Consider the following 21,542-nt stretch of genomic DNA (forward strand, 5'->3'; position numbering starts at 1 on the left):
GGGGAGAGGAAAAGTGCCTGTTTAGCACTTTCTTTTGTTTAATGATTAATGAAAATGATTATGACTTGTTGTAATTATTTGGAGTTTGCTTTGCATAGTAGGGGAAAATATTTAGTAGAGGAGGCGTATCAGTAGTCGTTATAGTTAAGTTTGTAGTAGTTATAGTTATAGTTAAGTTTGTGCATCGAGAGATCTTAAACAACACATTGGATTTCGACTTTTTTTTGTTGTTGTTTTGTATACGACTTAATTGTTTATAGCTATTGTTTTGGCTTCTGGTTAGTGACGACGCACGTTGTGGGATCCATTATGTGTGCAAGGGTCAAAAAGTACCCATTTCATAATTCCGCTCAATACCTACTTAAAGATGTTACAATAATCATGCACTTAAAACTGTCAATACTTATGCACAAATGCCCCAATAGTTGTGCACAAATGGGTCAATTATGGTCCAAAAATGCTAAAAAGTAGGCAACTATTGGTACATGTGAAATTTATTAATGGGCTTTTAGTTATCGTCTTTTGGGTTTCTTTAAAGTTAGTTATTCTGGGGTTGAGTGCACAAGGAATGAACGGTTATTAGAACTATTACGACTACTAGTGCTCTTCCCTAGTCATCCATCATTCATTAATACATGGTAAGTAAAAGTTCACTAAGCCAATGGGTCCTTGGTCTATTGGTGAAGTTGAAATGTTCTTAATGAGCCCACTAGGGATCAAGCCTTACCAAGTGCAACGCTCCAACACCATAAGGGTTGAGGTCGGGATCGTACCCTAGGTGAGTTTGGCTCTTAGCTTAAGACGCTTTAATGTAAGGCTTTTGCTCCCATATCAATTAGCTAAAACGACTTTGTGGATGAAAAAATACAACATCAAAAAAAAATTGCTAAAAAATTTCACATGTACCAATAGTTGCACACTTGTATACCAACCATTGCACATTATTACTCAAGCATTCATTCATAGATATTGGTTAAAACATTTATTAGAGGATATGTATTGGATCAATTTTATCGTTAACACAATAGTAGAGAATGTGTATTGGATGTCACTTCAAAATGACCACTTGTTTACCTTGTGCATAACAAATCATCTTGCATTTGTCGTAATTACCTAGAAGTCGAAACAATTGCTATAAGCTCTTAAGTCATATATGAAGAAACCCAAAAAAAATGTTAAAAATTGATGTACCGTTTAAGAGTTTAGGATGCACAAAGTCAGGGTGGGCAACTCCTAGTACCCTTCTCCTATATGAAAAAATCGATTTCATTTCTTATTATTAGATTATGTTAATTTCATTTCACTTTTCATTGTATAATTATCTTCGATGTTATCATTTCTACAATATTGTTTCTTGGATAGAATTGTGCATGGTCATGTCCTCAATATTCAAAAGTTGTTATTTTTTGTTCAAACATCTATCAATTTACCATAGTTTGTATCCTTGTCCCTTTTCGTATTCAAAATATAATTGGATGAATACATAAGAATAGAATAAATAGCAACATACAACAATACAAAAGGAAAAAAAAGGCACAATAGATAGTTATTTTCGTTATCAAAACACGTAGTAGATGCCACTATTGTATTTTCCTTGTACTTAGATTTTAGTATTTTTCCGAAGGCATATGTCCTCCATATTTTTCCTACTCTTTGCAAGGATTGACATCATTAAGGAAATTTCATTGTTCAATATGTTAGGATAAGGGTCGTCACACACCTTGTAATCTTAAGTCCTGATTAATTATGTTTGATTATATAAATATAAATAATCTATGGTCTTCAAACATGTTTGAGTGGGCAAAATTGAATGGCCGTGTATAGGAGGGGGCATCATTTATTTATATATATTTTCTAAGATACTTGGGATATTGTGTAAAAATATATTAAATAAGGCTCGATTATATTAAAATGGTCAAAATTAGGAGTTACAAAGCATCATCTCAATTTAGTGGCTATGAAACAAACATTGAATGCCCTCATCAAGTGTCTGGAACTAGGATTTTGGTCAATTTGACCATTCTGACAAAATCTATGACATGTAAGAGGTGTGTAAGATGTGTAAGAGGCGTAAGAAGTGTTGCATATTATTCCAAAATGTTTGACCATGACTACAAGGGTGTTGATTTTTTCCCATGACTCGTAGTTTTGATTCATGTATTTGGATACTACTTTATAGTTTTTTGTTTTTTGATTTTTACGCCGAAGGCGTCTCCTACAATGAAATGGACGATCTAATTTTTTTTATCGACGGTTCAACCTCCTCAATACAACATGCAAGACGATTCAAACAATTTTGTCCGTTAGATTTTTTCACTAGTTGTACGTGTAAATAAATGACAGGACTACGAATACATTGTAAGGGCTTAATTCCCCATACAATTTCGTACGCTTCCCACAGTTTCCTATGCAAATACATTTCCTACTTGTGAAAAAATGATCTACCATTTACTTGTAAGCACGTGGGAGGCTACTTGTCTGATTGTATTTACTCGCGATTTTTCGTTGTTTTACTACTTCCTCACCTGTTTCCGTGGAAAAAATATCGCACACCACTTCACCCTTTCTCGGCCATCACCGCTTCCGGTGCAGAAAATCTTGTACAAATATATGGAGTACGAGTACGACTACTTCTACTGTCGGTGAACATGCAATACTATACAGGTTGCATTTAATTTGATTTGATTTGACTTTCAATAGTTTTAAAAACGTGAAGTCCGACACATTCTTCATTCTATTTGTGCAAGGTATTTATCGATATTAGTAAAGAGTAATAGATCGCTAGCCAAGGAAGAATCATTGAAGGCATTGAGCAATCCATCTCAAAAGAGGGAGTTTGATTAATTAAACAATATCAACTCATATTATGATTAAGACATAGTCAAGCAATAGTCGATTACAACCTTCTGAACGGTCCATTCGAATAGGCATCTTCCATGCGTTCATGGATCTCTCCCTTTCTCACCAGTATTAGCTTTACTTAATACAACAATCTTCTAGTGTAGATAAAGTGAAATTTACTTTTGGTAGAAGCCTCAACATTTTGGAAACCGAGCAGAAAGTAAATTTAGTTATTTGGCATTTAGGAAAGATTCACTTAGCATCTAAATAATAGCACTCCAAATTAAATTAGATCAAATTTATTTTTTTTAAATAGTTTAATTTAAATAAAATTAAAAATGTTTTATCTCAATTTAAAATTATGTATTAATTTTTCTACAAATTTAATTAATATTAAATTTTTAAAATTTTATTTTATTTTTTTAATATAAAAGCTAAGATTTAAGTTTAGTAATTTTAATATAAAATTCAAAAAATATTTTATTAAATCTATAAGTTTATATTTTTTAGATTTATTATGCTTATGGTTAATTTAATAATAATTGATAATATTAAGTTTAGCTTTTATCCGAAAGCTATCCACATATGCTATTGATATTCAAATAGCAAAACATGTGAAGAAAATAAACATTGGATGTTAAGTTACACATCCATGATCAAATAGAATTTTGAGGACCCATCGATAGACTATTGGTTAGTAATGCTTGTGGTACATGGAATATGCTAAGACAAAATACAAATATTTTTCCATGGACTCTACAAGTCTAGGTGAAAATGCCATGCAACATGAGAAAAACATTTTTTTTATGTTGGGCAAACATATTCTAACCTAATGGGACAATCCACATATGACAAGCGATGCAATGGAACCATAATAATAATTTGGAGCAATTGGTTTTTCCATTTTGTAAATCTTCCTACCATTTCGTAGTCCATGTTTTTGTGTTACAAATGAAGCATTTGGAAATCCACTTTTTGTTTCAAGTACATATTTCTTTGAAGTGTAATGTACTTTCCTTGTATGCTTCAATTTGTTAGCAAATTTTCTTCCTTTAAACATATTTTTAGCAAGTTTTTTGTTCTTTTGATGAAATTATAGAAAAAATGTGATGCCATGTCTTCTAAAAAATTTGGTTGCCATTTTCAACTGTTTTTTTGGCTTTTCTTTAATTTTTTTTTTTGACAAGTGGATGTTTTAATGTCTAAAAACATACAAAAAGTAGTTTTAACTTAAATCTATTCTTTTCTTTATAGAGATCGTTACACTTCTATTTATTATTTTAGTCATAGAATTTTATTTTTATGAATTAATTTTTGAAAGGTGAATAAATAAATCAAGGATATACATTATTTTATTAATGCATTTATAATCATTTTTTAAATTTTTAAAATAATTATATAGATCATGTTTTATGTTTTGTCATTTAATGAGGTTATACACATTGATTAGAAATAGTTTATTATTCTATTAAAATTATTACCATTGATCCAAAGATTTATCAAAGGTATACCCACCATACTAGGTGTCAACCTATGTCAACATCTTTGTTGATGTGTTAGTTATAAATTGGTCCATGCATCTTTACACACATATTCTCGTATACTTCCGAGATTTAAATGTCATATCTCTATCTCTCACCATCTCCCTTCCTATCTCATATCTATCTCTCTATCTCTATCTCTAACTCTTTATCACTCTATATCACAATCTCTCTCTTTCTATCTATCCTCCTATCCCACTATATCTATTTGTCGCTCTAGCTCTATCTCTCCATTTCTTTATTCCATCTCTCCTTCTATCTATATTTCATTATCTCTCCATCTCTATCTACCCTTATATCTCTCCCTTTCTCTATATATCACTTCCTATATCTATCTTTATATTTCTATCTCTCCCTCTATATATTTATCTCTTCCATCTGTATCTATCCCTCTCCTCTCTCTCTTTCTCTCTCCATCTCATGTCCATATTCATCTCCTTCTCCATTTCAATCTCAATCTCCATCTCTATGTTCCTCTATCTCTATATCGTTACCCCTCTATATCTCTCACTATCCCCCTCTCTCCTTATTGCAAACATAACATGATCCTATTGGTAATGCAGCTTGATAATGTTATCAATTGAAATGTTTCATTTCAATCATGTTTAGATCCATGCAAGTAGATGTATAATTGATTTGAAGCTATCACTTATCTACTTGAGACTTTTGTTATATGACCTACCAATTTGTCTCATGCATTACACAAATGCATGCAAAAAATAGGCCAATTTTTTATTTAAATTGACCTTCCATAACTATTCGGCGTACACATTGCACACTAAGGTGCAATTGCTAGTTTTAATATAGAAGACATGGTATAATGGATTGTAAGCTTCTTTCCTAGGTACTCTTATGCTTTCAAAATACTATGAAAGGGATAAGTGGATTACGTGTTGTACTACATTATTTAGAATAAAACAAGCTCAAGTATCTTTAGGTGGTGTTGTTTTCTTCTCAAAAGGTTTTCTCCATGTAAATTTAGAGTCTATATGGTTTGAATTTTATGAGTTTGTCAATTTTTGCTTACTTAATTATTTCATTAGTAAAATTTATTGTTTTAGTCACTTTCATGGAATAAATCACTGCATGGTTAATATCTCTATTGTGTTGTTTACCTTGATATTTTAGTATTTGGTATAAAATATGTTGGAGTGTTCCTTTTTTCTAATAAGATCCTTACAATTTTAGTCATCCTAGCTTGTAAAAATTCTCTTTTATATCTCTATGGATAAAACCCTAGTCCTATTGCACTTTAGTATTCTTCTATTTTATTATTAATTAGTTTTCTTGATTCATTCACTCAAGTTTATGGCTACATCCCCACAAATATCATAGTTTCATCACCAACTTGCTTTTACTAACAAAGATTGATAGTTTTATCATATTTACTAATCAAATTTGAGCACTATTCATTTATGCTTTTATCATATCTATTTATTGTATTCTTAACATTTGATATTGGAATTATAACTTAATTTTAGAATGGGATGCCTTTCTTGTGGGGTTGTGGATTTTATATGGTTACACTGGAAGCATTTTGTTTAGTTGTTTTACAAATTTGAGTATGATTAAACAAGGAACAAAAACCACATATCATTTAAAAACTGATAAACTAAATGGGTTTGGGTATATGATCTATGGAAACTAAAAATAGAGCTTCCTATATGAAATTGATCAATGGAGAGATAAGATAGTAAAGCAAAATTTTGAAGTAATATCACATGTCAATTCGATAAATATCAAAAAACATATCTAATGCTTGGCCCTCATCTCCTATATCTCCTATAGTTAATCTCTCTCTACAACTCATCCCTCCTTGCCACAACTCTCTCCACCCTACTACTCAACAAGTTCATGGATAGAGTCAATTATTAAATGCTCATGGCTAGTCATATATGAGCATTTCTCTCCCCCTTGTAAGGACTCTACCATACCATCCTTCCAAACCCTTCCACTCTACTCATGTTGTATCAAAGTGTCCTCCAAATACCTTTATGTTGCTCAAGCCATCTAGAAAATTCGTCAACCTCCGTCAAGGACCACACTCCCTCATCAATCCTCATCTTAGGATTGTTTTTGATTAAGTGAAAACGGGTTTTGAACGGGCCCCGAAACCCTTTACATAAGATTAAAAGAAAGATAAAGCTTTGAAAGCCCAGCTAGATAGAACAACCAAAAACAAAGACAAGAACTGCCCCAAAAGACAGCAGGGCCAGTAAAACCGGCCCAAACAACCCACTACAAGGCTCTCATTTGGCCTTGTGGGAACGAAGAATCATATCAAAAGAGGGCTTGGACGTCTTTGAATGCTTTCCCTTAATAGTAATCCAACCATCTTCAACTTTAGCTGTCGCAAAAGACCAATCCGAAGGACCTGGCACCGATCTTTTCAGAGTGAAAAAAATGGTACCAGAAGAGGGAGCAACAACTGTCGCGAGCAAAGAGACACAACCAGCAGAAGTTGTGCCAGCACCCTTTCAAGCACTTGGCAAGGTAACAGGTACCACCGTCGCGGACACAGGATCGCCACTAACAGGAGGGACAAAAGTTGTAACAACGTACGAAGAAACCGACAAGCTAAGAGGCAGCAACCCGTTTTCAATAGAGGGGACAACAGCATTCGGTATCACAGCAGCATGAATCAAAGAAGCATCCTTAGTGGCAACAAAAGATTCTTTCATTGTCACCAAAGAATCTAATCTAGCCAAAGTAGAAACCCAAGCATCATTAGGAGATTTCCTATCTTAGTATTGTTATGCACAATTTATGTCAACAAATGAATGATGAGTATTTTCCACTCTTATATACAAGTTACACCACAACAATTCTTATGTGTCTTCTATTCTAAAGATCACACATAAATAATAATCAATAGAAGTTTTTGTGATTCATATTTCAATCTCACAACGACTCAAGATCAAAGATGACTCAAAGCAACTCTATATCTATAACAACTTTCTCATCCTTCTAAACATAACCTCCTTTCCTTCCACAAGGGTGTCCTATCCTCCCATGCATACTACCTCAAGCATATCCCATCTAACCTTTGAGTTATGCATATTGTTATTTGCAATAACCTCTTCATCCTAACTGCGTCCCAGTAACCCATTTATATCTACTTAATCTCTCTCAAATCTTTATTTTCACCATTAGCAATAACAATGTTAGTTGTCGCATATCCCACTATTGACACCACTCATCAATTACACTTACATCATTTACATCCTTTGCTTCCATTACCTTATCCTTCTCATTGGCATTTATCTCTAACTATTTGAAGAATGGTATCCACACCTCTCCCTCCCAAGGTGCACATTACTCACAACATCATAGTGGGCACAAAGGGTACCAAATGCACTACCACCAATATCAAATGCACTACCTTAAACTAGTGTCTTGAACACTAATAATAAAATTACTCCAAGAACAAACCATGCCACTCTTTGTACTAACAAGCCCTCCCAATCCTCTAGAAACATACAAAATCCACAATTCACCCTATATGTTTCTATTGGACCTCTAAATATTGTTAATACTCACAAACCAATTGCCTTACACCACTCTACCTCAACATGATATCCCCCACCTGTATGTAAATGTTATTCCTTAAGTAGCGTACTTGTTTGTCCCTATAACCTCATGATGGAAATGTGCTCAAATGCGCAATCCTATTATAAGAAGTTTCATTTGATACATTAGCCCTCTCCCCAAACAAATCATTGAATGTCATTATATAGATGCATTAAAATGCACCAACCCTAGGAATACATCACAACCTTTACCTCCATCACCTCTATGAGGTGCACTAGACCTCTATGAATCACCACATTACTCATATCTATGACTATTGATGAAGCTATAAGAGAGATCATCATCTTACGCTCTCATGGTGCATCTCCTAACATAAAATCTTAAAGGTAGATATTATGCTTCCCACCATCTATGCTCCTCTCTGCAAGCTTTAATGACTCACAACACACACCAAGAGTAGACTTGACACAATTCTCAACTTGACATATCTCGTAGGCACTTCAACTATATACTAAAGAGGTAATCTCAAAATCTGCCACATCCTCTAGCATGAGGATCATCTCCCCTATAAATAGTATGAAGACACGTGTGTTGAAATCCCATCTCTCTACTATCATTCTCAACATCTTGTTGGGCTACTTCATTTCTAGCAACTCAACACATGTCTTGATCCCACTCTCATTAATAAGGCCTTATCCTTATCAATCGCCCCTAACCCACAATGATTTTAAAACCATATTATGCAATCTCACTCCAATATCTACTAGGTCATACACATCACCTACAAAAGAAAACAAGATATAATCAAAATCAACAATTTTCAAATTTTAATATCTCCAAAATGTTAAATAGGAATCAATCATAAATCTCTAAAATATCATATATTTTCCTAAAATTCAAATTAATTTTCAAATATTTAAAGTTACTACATGGGAGGCCACTAACACCCACTTTGGGCATAAGCACTCACCTTGAGCACTAGCACCACAACCAAGCACTAGTTTCCAAATCATGTCATCACCCCCTCCCCCCTCTCCCTCATAAAAATTAGAAGAAAAAAAAAATCTCCATAATTTTAAGACTAGGATTTTAGTACTTACCACTTACATGGTTCCTCCCACACAATTAGCACCCAGCTTATGCACTAAATTTGAAATAAATTCCTTAAACACTTAAAATTTCATCAAAAACATGACTAGGATCTCGGCACTCATCTTTGAGTGTTCCTCCGTAGCAACAACATGATCTTGATACCTATTATATACAAATACCCTTGTGCATTCATCTTGTTGGCATGTTTCTCTCCACTCTTCTCAATCTTAACTTGCAAAATAAAATGACTTACATTTTTCTCTTTTCACCCAAATCTATACTTATCCATTATTAAAAAAAAAATTGATGTTTAAATTTTAACTTATAAAATGGACTCCCTTTTATGTAAAAAACAAAATTTAATTCATGCATGCTCCTTTCCCTCACACTCCATTCCAATAGCTAGTTCCATTCAATTCTCACTATGCTTGGTGCCCCTCTAATATACACAAATAATTATCACTTTATTTGTGAAATATTTTTATTATTCTTATTCTTTCGATCCCTAGTTTCTGATAAGACACTTTACCTCACAGCATATAAACACACTAACAACTATTTGTTGATTCACATGTATTACTTCCCATTTATTCATTTGTCCATTTGATATTCTATGAAGGTGAAGGATGAAGATCTTACATGGTAATCGTAATATTATCATCTTATTAGGACAAACTCCACTTCCACATATCCCTTCATTCTCTCTTGTTTAAACGCATTTCTATAATATTTACCTCTTATGCCTTCACGCCTTCAATGCCAAGGTTCACTTCTTAATGCTAAGGTTCACTTCTTAATGCTTGTTTTTGAATCTAAGCTTTATTAATTAGTCTTCCATTTGTCTTCCTAATTCACATACCATTACCTTTTTATTTTTGTTGCAAATTTATTCTCCAATTTCCTTCTCTTATTTTTAAATTTACTTAACCTATACATCATTCTCATATACTTTCTATCGTGCATCACATGCTCTCTCTACTCTACACATTTTCTCATAATGATCTCCTAGGCATATGATATCTCTTTTTCCCTCTTCCTCATTTTCTCTTCTACCTTACGCAACTATGCTTTATGCGTTCTTTCTTGCTACCTACTCTCAAACCCTCCCACAAGTTTTTTAATTTTAATTCACTTACACATGCAAATACCGTGATCCAACCTCCTCCCGCCTTTCCCACTTTTATCATTTTATATATTTCATGCCTGCTAAATTACTTATGTATACCATTTTTCTCATGTTGGTATCCATTCCCATGATTATATTTAGGTATCATTTTACCCATTCTCAAGCCAAAATACCTATTATTGATATGTAACACAACTTTATTTTGTCTTCTACCTACCCCTTAAAAAAGGAAAAGTGATTTGTAAAATACTAACACCCTTGAGCACTCATCCATATTCAAATTTGATTTTTGACTTGAATGACCATTACATCCCTTATTCTTACTACATTTTATGATAGTTGCTTGGTCAGGATCCTTCTAAAAACTTAGTATCACCTTCATTTTGAAGGTCCGGACAATTCACACACTAACTTGATTCTACTTATACTTCTTCTATCTTCATACTAAAACTTGTGTTGTGATCTTGCAAAATCAAAGGTGCTCCACTAGATCTTCAATAAAGTGTGTTTTAAATCTCCCCTTTGGCCATAACTGAACCTTTCCACCATACTCCCATTATTCTCTCCTTTCCATTTTCCCATTTGAATTTACCTACCATTGATGTCATAAAACAATTGTTTCAAAAATCATTTCCCCATTCTTTGTTTTAGGTATGAATCTTTTAACTTCCACTTTAGCATTTCTCATTATATATCATTGTGATCATTCCATCTCCTAATCTCTCATCCATATCAGTTGCACACACCCCTCTATTTAGAATCCTATACCACTTAGGGTTACCACTTTCTCTTAGCATTAACCAATGTTTTCTTCCTTCAAAGTTATCTGATCATTACGTTAGAGATTTGCACAAACACAAGGGCTTTGAAAAAATAAACGAAAAAATCCTAAAAGTTACATAGCATTTGTAGTTGTGGCAATGCGTACGATACACCCAAACACAAGCACCAAACATAGACAGAAATGACCAATCTTCAGACATGACTACCACCAAAAACAAATGTGTCCAATACCACCAAAAACAAATGTGTCCAATACCACCAAAAACAAATTTGTGTCCAATAGCACCAAGATCTCCAAAAATGCTTCTACAGCTCTCCTAAGTCCATTTTTGCCTTCCATTTTCAATACAAATATTTTTTTCAAACTTAATTATCAATTAATTTCCATAGCACAGTTCATTTAAATTTTTGTTCCCAACACTAATGATTGAGTATATTCAAATCAAGACTAAATGTTCATCATTTTCTAAATATCGTAAGAAATCTGGTTTGTTTGATATAATAATTAAATAGAAATTAGATTCACTCTTACAAGATTAGGAAGTAAACTTTTATCTTTCACATATAAAATAGAATATGATTGCAAACACAGCTTAAAATCTATTGAATATCCCACCATAGTGTTTGGTACACAACAGCAAAAATTATTCCCAAATTCAGAGTGAATAATAAATTGAATCATATTCCGTGAAATTGAGTAGAACAATGCACTCCTGTCCAACAAGATGAATTATTCTGGGCTCTTGAAACTCCAAATGAGTTTATTTAAAGGTGCTTAAAGTTATAGTTAATGTCAGAAAAGAGAAGAAATATTTTACAGCGTAGCCTTAATGCTTGGCCCATAGCAGATAAAAATCCTTAAAACAAATTACCAATGGATTTAGTCTCAACTTTTGTTAATTGGAGCTGTAGCCTACCATAAATATTTGATCTGGCATCTGATGATTTCTATCCCTTTCTATGAAAATTTACACGGCATAGCAATCCTTTGAAAATTATTTATCTATATATGTGTAAGGAAAAACAATTTTACAATAAGCCAAATGAGATAATTTCGACATATAATCACAATAACATGGCATGCACTCTAACGGTAATTTAAAGGAAGATGGAGATGTAGAAATCTAGAAAACCTAACCAATTTTAAGCAAAAATAATTTCATGGATCAAGAAAACTCAGAACTTTTTAATCTTCCATACAGTTGATATGCTATTGGATGCGTCTTACCATTACAACACTGTCACCCCTCAAGAAAACCTGCAAAGTAGTTCCTAGACATTAAATGTAGCTCAATATTTTTTTCAAGCCCAGAGATTATACTTCAACTGAACCAAGCTAATACAAAAAGAATGCCTTAACATAGAACGTAGGAGATTATATTGACAATTGAACATCCACATATGACCAAAACGTGGTCAAAGAACCACTGAATGCATAGCCTGAATCCTCTGAGAAGTATAAGTGTATAACTATGGAATCTCCAAGCTAATGCCCAAAAAGAAATATGCAAAGGTATGAAGAAATGTAATAGTGTAAAGCGGCAAAAAGGAAATAAAGAAAGGAAATATTACCTGACCAACATGTCGACGCCTATGCTCCAACTTTGGGAATAGACGAAGCTCTTTCAATCCTTCAGTGATCTCATCTATTGCTTTGCTTGAATTTTCATTACCTTCCGCATTAATTGTAACCAAATCTGAATTCTCAACCACACCAGAAGAACATTCATTGTTGGACTCATCTTTTGGAATTTTTGATCGACGACCTCGTTTGTTCACAAGTCGAGGTACATGTCGCCGAACTGTCATTTTAAAACATGTTCATATCAACTACCCTCATGATATCATCCACTTAAGTTTGACCCAAGAACCAATGTAATCAATGGAAAACTCTTCTATTCACAAGATGGAAAGTATATATTAAAAACCTATAACAGACTTTGGCAACCTATGTGATTTCTAATAGTCGTGTATTACTTTACTGATTGACAATTTCATTCTCAAAATGACTATTTAATCCCACTTCTGCTGTGAATCTCATGACTATAATGCAGAGCTAATACCACATTGCACCCTTCTGCAAATAACTATCCAAAATAATTGCAAGTCTTGCTACCAATATAAGCAGTAAAATGCAAAAACCAACCTCAGGGTACTAAGTCTTAATTGGGTGAAAATGGAAATGAAGATTCGTTTGGAAATTAACAAGAAATATGTCTTCTCTACCTTATATCAAATACAATTAATTAAAAGTGGGTCAACTTCCCATTAGCATGCAAACCTACCAACTAAGCTACTAGAGTTTGGCTAGAAAGAATTAACTACTGCAGAAGGTTCAAGGTTTACCTTCAAAAAATATTTCTAGCCATTTTTGGCCCTTATTTTATTGTATTTCTTCAGTTTAAGAAATGTTGCTTCTAATATTTATGCCAGATTTTTGTTGCAATTTTAAACCGAAGACTCCTTAAATGCTTTATCTGTGCTTTTATACTATAGAATGGCCTTAAATTTACTTCAATTGTTGTGGTTTAGAGTTACGAGTTGACTAATATGTTGTCAGTTATCATTAAATCATACGCGGTGTTAAAAAAAATCCATAAAACTATTTGTTTTGGACAAAGCAAACTAAAGGTGGAACCACAAATTTCCAAAGTGATAAGGCAAATGATGCACTTTTCTAAAAAGAAATGAAGTACTCTCACTGTCTTACATACAGTATGGACCACCACATTGCTCTGGCAATAGATATTTTAGTCGAGGGAAATCACCAACTTCCAACCCACTAGAACCACCCTGGAGTCTGACAGATTTCTAAGCACAAAACATGCAGCCTAAAGTTTCTCAACAATCAGACAAGGAACGCTGTTATGATATTGTAATGATCATGATAACGTATCCTCAGAGTTGATGTAGCATGTTCCTATTAGGCTAGAAGTCAAGCATAATAAAGAACGTGTGCTGCAGGCAATATAGCCTACTGGGGAAACTTGAAAGACATTTAGCTAAAGGTTGAGTAATTAAGAAATATATAATATACATGCAAAGCTATTGAAAAAAGATATTAATTAGAAAGCTGCTCTACTAGCAGATTGCACGCGGTATAGGCATTTGTTGAAGGCAAGGTTTACAAAGAATTCAGTACCAGATACGTAATTAACATACAATAGACCAATTAAGAGGTAAAGAAGGTCAACATAAGACAATAATATTAGCATTGGAGCTTCAATTTTCTTTGGGCTTTTCCACTTGCTTGGTTATGTTGATTTTATTACAAAAAGTATTGACACGGCAAACGATTACCATGATATTCGATATTAATAAAGGAGCAAAATGTTGATTTTATTGTAGCTGTGGTCAGAATCCACAGGCCTACTTAAATAACACAAAGCTTGTGATCATATTGAGAATATAATATTATTAATTGTGATAATTATTGTGATATAATAATTATATTGATAGGCATTATAATTATTATATTGGGATAATATTTGTGATAATATAATTATTATGACATAATAATTATATTATTATTATTATTATTGAGGTTATATAATATAATAATATAATTATAATTATCTTATATTATTGAAGATTATATTATATTACTATGATACAATAATATAATAATATAATTATGTTATATAATAACATAATATAATTATTGGGCCAAAAGTGGTGACCCCTAGTGAAGGGACACCACCAACATATATATAATTCAATTGATGAACACATATAATCAATGAATAGACAATATGTGTGTGTGCACCCAATTAACACATCTGATTGCTTACATCTCTGATCATCAAAATTCAACATGGTATCAGAGCGAGGTTCCGAAATTTGATCAGAGATGTAAGTTTCCTTCATAGCATCGGAAGAAAGCTGGCAATAGATGTGAGCATCATGGATGGGCGAAGTGTCTGAAGGCACACTGGAGAACGAAAAAAGCTCAGAAATCTTGACCATGCCTGGACGAAACACCACATGGCCAAGCAACCCAGTATCCTAGAAGGATGACCCGATATCAGACAGAGTTAATGATCTTGTTGGGGACATTTGTAAGTTTCATTATTAGTATGGATATGGGTTATTTCATTCATGAATGAGAGTTTACAAATTTTGGAGGTTCTCCATTATTGTTGTTGCCTTCGCATTTGTAATATATTCACAGAGATGGCTCATCTCTCCCATTACTGGCATCGCTACATTTATTGGGGGTGTTTAGAGAAGAAAAGGAAGTCGCTTCCATATTCATTCCATCTGGGACTCTGTTATCGATCGATACTTCCTATTGGTGTCGTGATGATGCATATATTCCGATAACAGATGAATAGCACTTGTATTCACCTGGGCTGAGCTCATCAAGGAATGTCGTCATTGCCTTGTTTTCTGACGCAAAGGATGTATCTGTTAAAGATTGGGAGTTTAACGTAGCCTCCGTGACTTTTATTTTGGGCAAGTCTTCATGAATATGGTAGTCAAAGATAGATGACAATAGCAGGTCAGTGAATAAACATACAGTGACAGCGATATGGTTACAGATATGAGAATTGACCAAGAAATTAGTGCTAAACCAAAAACGACGACTCTATTAAGAAGGGAATTTAGAAGCAGTTGTGGATATCATTGTCCCTCGTATGCAGCGATCATAGTGGATATTGATTGTTGCAAGGCAAAGGAATCATTAATGACAAATAATATTCATATGGCATAAGTGGATATCGATTGTATTGCAGAGGAGGCCAGAAAACTATTTATATTTGCTTCTTACATGGCAGAGCTACAGTCAGGTTCATTGAGATCTTGTGACTGCAATTCCAAGACGGTGTATGTCTGTCGTTTCATAGAGTTGATCAACGCCTATGTCAGAAGCGGCTATCCGCCAATCCACATATTAAAGTTGAAGGGTGTAGTTGTCTGCTGATGTTTTATTCTACTCTATTAGAAGATGCCCAAATTTATCCTATAATTCCTTGGCAAGAAAATGAAAGCTTCTTAGATTGTAAGAGAAAATAAGTGTTGTGTAACAGTGGGCTTCAAATCTGCAATCTTCTTGAGTCGACTTGTTGTGTGGCTTGTATGCACTATAATCAGCACATGATATCTTTCAATTGTATGGTTTGATGATCGTCCTTCAATGCCATCAATTGAAGATCTGTGCAAGAGGCGATAGTGCTTTGTGGTGGATTCACTATTGACTTTCTTGTTTAGCCTAAACCTACAGAAGTTATTGGAGGCTCGCATACACATAAATATATTGATGGTGATCATGTATTCTATTAAACATCATGTTGGCTTCTTCATCGCTAGTGAACGTGGCTATCTCTCTTCCGATATGTTCAGGCTCATTAATTCATGAGTGATCTTCTTTGGACCCCTTCCTTTTGGTGCGATAATTGGCAGTCCACCGGTGTCGGGTCCTATAGATGTTGTTGTCACATCTAGTGCCCTTGTAGACAATGACAAGCATAACAGAAGAAGTGCAGAAGTCACAGTTGCAAAGGATGGTAATTTAATCGACAGAATAGTATCCTATTAGGAATGGATTTGAATACTATTTCCACTTCAAATAAAGGAGAAACTGTGAATGTAGCCGATGCAAATGCAACTGACAGTAATGATACATTAGCTTTTGTTGTTGGTTCTAAGCACAAGGCCTACAAAAAGGAATCAAGTTCTGTGAATGTCCTTGCATCAGCTGCAACTATCATGGACTACAAGGCCACTACAAATATGATACCAACAGCGGCAACCTTGGACGAGATCTGAAGGTTGATGCAAATACTTGGAGATTCGGAGGGAGTCTGACAAACCAACAGAGGCAACCTTGGATGAGGAGGTCAGGAGGTTGATGAAAGTACTTGGAGCTTCAGAGGGAGCAGCTAGAGGGTCTGCTTCAGTTAACTTCCAAGGATCTTGGTCATATTGGTTCAGAGGGAGTGGACCATGTCTAGATGGTCTCTCTAGTGATCAGGAAATTGTAACAGTTAGAAGAATCTATGATTTACGAGATAGAGTTCCATGTGATATCCCTGGATGGATGGATACTTGGTGAGCTTGGGATTCACCAAGAGTGATGCAAACTCCAACCTTGTATTTCATGAAAGGTCAAGGCATGCAGAGATCAAGCGGAAAGGTATGTTATTCAATTGAGATATATCAGTACAGATGAACAAACTACAGATACCCTCACCAAGCCTCTCTCTAGAATAAAGTTTGCATACTTTTGAGGTAAGCAAGGTATGGTAGAAAATGTAGCCCTAGTTGAGATTGAGTCTCGGCAATATTGATTTGTTTTCAATAGTACTAATATATTCCCTAAGATGTTTAATGTATAATCTGATATGGTTCATGATTATCGTCATGTGTGTGACTCCATGACTTCATTGGTTCAGTGCTTGATGGGCCCCTGTGAACATCATTGGGAGGTGACGATCTCTCAATGATGAACACTTGTATATGTGATCTTTATTGTAAGGTGACGATCTTACAATATTGATTTTACCATCATGATGGATATCATGAGACGTGATATATGTGGATATGTCATGATGGTTGATATCTCTTGAAGTAATATTTGCTGATGGTGGATATCATGAGACATGATATCCGTGGATAATCCATGATGGTTGATATTACATAAAGAGATATTCATGGTGGATATTATGTGACGTAATATCCATGGACATGCCATGAAGTAATATCCTTAAATGCCATAATGGTGGATATCGTGAGACGTGATATCCGTGGACAAGCCATAATGGTGGATATTACATTATGTGGTTATGGTGGATATCATGTGACGTGATATCTGTGGATATGCCATAACCTCTGATATCACAGTGAGGTGATATCTTTCTCTCACACAATAAATGGAGCTATTGTGTTTACTATAAGGTGTTATTACTTATTGAAGATGTCAAGTAGGATTCCTCTCTAGCTAAGAGGGAGTGTTGATTTTATTGTAGCTGTGGTTGGAATCCACGAGCCTACTTAAATAACACAAAGCTTGTGATTATATTGATAATATAATATTATTAATTGTGATAATTATTGTGATATAATAATTATATTGATAGGCATTATAATTATTATATTGGGATAATATTTGTGATAATATAATTATTATGTCATAATAATTATATTATTATTATTATTGAGGTTATATAATATAATAATATAATAATATAATTATAATTATCTTATATTATTGAAGATTATATTATATTACTATGATACAATAATATAATAATATAATTATGTTATATAATAACATAATATAATTATTGGGCCAAAAGGTGACCCCTAGTGAAGGGACACCACCAACATATATATAATTGAATTGATGAACACATATAATCAATGAATAGACAATATGTGTGTGTGCACCCAATTAACATATCTGATTGCTTACATCTCTAATCATCAAAATTCAACACAAAAGTCTCCTTAAAGAAGAGTTATTTGTCAAGTAAACCATCAAACTTGTACTTGACTTTGTACACTTGTTAGCCAATGGGTTCCTTCTGTGATGGAAGATCTGAAAGAACCCAAGACTCATTCTTCATAAGACTTCGATGTTCAACTTCCGTGGCATTTTCCCATTCAGGTTTAAATTTGATCTCTGCGAAATCCTGGGGTTCATAAACACTCTGAATGTTAGCCATTAGAGTAAAGTTAGCTACGTTCTGCCTGTTCTTCCCTTTGGATGATATGTTCTACCTGCTCTTCCCTCTGGATGATTTGCCTTCAATCATTTCATCATCCCAAACATCACCAATGAGTTTTTCCCACCACTTAGGTCTCTTTGAAGAAATTCATCCATCCAAATCAGCTGGCCATCATGACTTGGCTGCCTGGTATCATATCATCTGGATGCTAATCCAAGTTCTCTTGAAGAAACTCTTTTGGCATAGGTACTAGTGCCTGTCTAGGAGATTCCACATGTTCAGAATCATCAGAGTCCCCCCATTTAGTTGTAGCTGATGGAAGCTAGACACCTGAATCATTAGCCTTTAGAGGCCGATAATTATAACTCATGATGTCAGAAGCAAGTTGAAAAGCCCCAACTTCTTCATCAAGCACCACATCCCTATTGATTGTCAAACGATCAATGTCCACATCAATCAACTTGTAGGCTTTATGATTGTCATTTTATCTTATGAACATTAACTTCTGACTCTTGGAGTCAAGTTTGGTTCTCTTGGTATTTGGAATCTAGACATAGGCAATAGAACCAAAAACCTTAAGATGGCTCACTCTTGGTTTCCTCCCAGACCATGCTTCCTCTAGGGTCTTCTCCTTCACTGCATGTGTCAAAGAACTATTCAGAAGATATACTACAATGTAAATTGCCTCCGCCCAAAACTTCTTGGGAACACACTGGTTTTCCAAAATATATATCATTGAAAAGCTCTATGTACCCTATCATGGTAGTTCATCTTATGACATCAAAGTTCAGGAGGTAACAGGCTTCAACTAAAGGAAGAGTATTTTGCTTCATTTGTTAAAAAATCAGTTTTAGGTGCATAAGCAAACTCAGTGTGATATGTTATGTTCCATTAACAATCTTATAGCAAGTATGATAGTTTGTAACTTGTATACTATTTTTTAATATCATATGCATATAGACAATGAACAATGAAAGCAATTTGAATTAAGTTTAGACATTGTCACATTTGCTAATTTGTTTGACTTTGACTCTTATTTGAACTCTCAATTTGACACAAATGTTAATACAAGGTTCTATAATGTATATATGAATGTTTTATCAATGTTATCATATGAATATTTAAAACTTCCATATATATTTTTGAAATTCCCTATTTTTATGTAGTTGTCCCCTTTGTTATCCCCTAGCTGTCTCCAAAAATGATCTGAAGAATAGGGACTTGGAAATGCATCCCCCCATCCCCTACTCTCCCCATCCCGGAAACTCATGGTAACATAGGTACAGGATGTTGTGAATTGGCATTTAATGTCGTGTTTAGTACAGAAATCTGTGAATTTGTTGAAACAGAATTCACCCCCATTATCAGACCTAAGAGTCATGATTGCACATCTTGACACTTTTTCTACTAATGACTCGAACTTCTGAAATTCTTCAAACACTTCTGATTTTGCTTTTTAGGAAGTGATGATGGTGGTATTATCCTAGTAATGTAAGGTTTTCTTGGGTAGCACAACCCTTTCTTGAGTGAATCCGAGCACTTCATGATAAAACCTACACCGTGTTCCAGCAGAGCAGCTGGTCAATTATTGCGAAGATCTGTCTTTAGTAATTAAGTCCCTAATGATCACACATAAGAATGTGTGATGTCCCCTATTAGAATGCTACCTATTTCCCAATAGTTGCATACATCATTTAACATCATTATGCCTTAAATTAGGTTATTGATAATAGAAGTATATATAATGCAATAAATAACTAATAAAATTTAGGGTTCTCCCTCACCTCTTCCCTAACCCTAACAGAAGATGGTGGACTTACTAAGCTAGGACGCTTGGAAACAGTCTACGAGCGGGGCTCCCTCAAGGTTTCTTAGGAACATATGTTTACACCCATCTTGGAACTCTCCCTCAAGGCTTCAAAAATATGTCCTTACCCATCTTGGAATTTACCCATCTAGTGACTGAATTACTCCACCTTTCCCTACACAAACCCCCTATCCCTACGTAGGCATTAGCGGAAGACTAAGGGCTGGGCTATATATATAATGGTCTTTCATGTACTATGAATGTATATGAAATTAAGTATTACTGTCATACATATTGCAGTCTATATTAATATTCCTACCAAATTCTGCATAAGAACATTATCAAGCTTCATATATTAAGCATACACATTCAGCACATCCTCACGCATACCACCAAGAACAAAGATGTTACTGCCTGTACTTAATAACAGATCTGATCTGATCTGATCAATGGTGATTATCACTGGATGTTTTTGATTCCTTTCCTTTATGTCTCTCCATGTGAGGGAGAGGTCACACCTCTTCATCATATATGCCCTTTAGTAAGAGACACACCCTTTCACCATTAGCACCCTTTGAAAGAGTACAACTCTTTAGTATTTCTGCCCTTTCAAAAGGACACAACCTTTCACAATCAGATCTGCACTTCTGATTCCCAAATTATCCCCCCTCAAATGAGGTTCTCTTCTCCCTTTTATATCTGATGTTTGAAGGAGTCACTGTTAACAAATCAGTTTGGCATTGATGTCAAATGTTAGCAAATCCATTTCCCAATGAATGATGGTTTGTGGACACTTATAAACCTCATAATGATTGATCTTGTTCTCATAACTTCAGATTTGTTATGAATGTTTTGTATCTATTCTGAAGGCACATGAATGACTGCTCTTGGACTTTCAATTTGTTCCACATACGTAATATTTGTTCAAGTAATCTGAAAACTCATGAATGTCTGCACGTATCCTCCTTTCTTTTTTGAAGGTTTTTCTGCAATCAAGTTCAGTAGACGTTATGTTCTTTTTAGAGAAGAATTCTGATCTGGTTCAGAATGTTACTATGTGCTATCGTGTCCTCTTCATACAAAATCGAAATCTTATGGTTGGTTGTGAGATATATTTTTCTTTGATAAAGTATTTGGATTAGTTGTCATCT

General features: G+C 34.2%; 1 protein-coding gene across 1 annotated transcript in view; it reads right to left on the minus strand.

The window, feature by feature from the left end:
• Window positions 1-11,558: 11,558 nt before the first annotated feature.
• The window catches only part of LOC131034967 (uncharacterized), a 97,160-nt gene continuing 87,176 nt past the window's right edge, over window positions 11,559-21,542 (minus strand). The window contains exons 7-8 of the mRNA XM_057966587.2: window positions 12,487-12,716; window positions 11,559-12,172 (exon numbers count right to left, since the gene is read on the minus strand). Of these exons, the coding sequence (XP_057822570.1) occupies window positions 12,125-12,172; window positions 12,487-12,716 (278 nt within the window). The 3' untranslated portion in view covers window positions 11,559-12,124. The remainder of the gene's footprint in view (window positions 12,173-12,486; window positions 12,717-21,542) is intronic.

Source organism: Cryptomeria japonica, chromosome 8, assembly GCF_030272615.1.
Source record: "Cryptomeria japonica chromosome 8, Sugi_1.0, whole genome shotgun sequence".
In the NCBI taxonomy this organism is placed as follows: domain Eukaryota; kingdom Viridiplantae; phylum Streptophyta; class Pinopsida; order Cupressales; family Cupressaceae; genus Cryptomeria; species Cryptomeria japonica.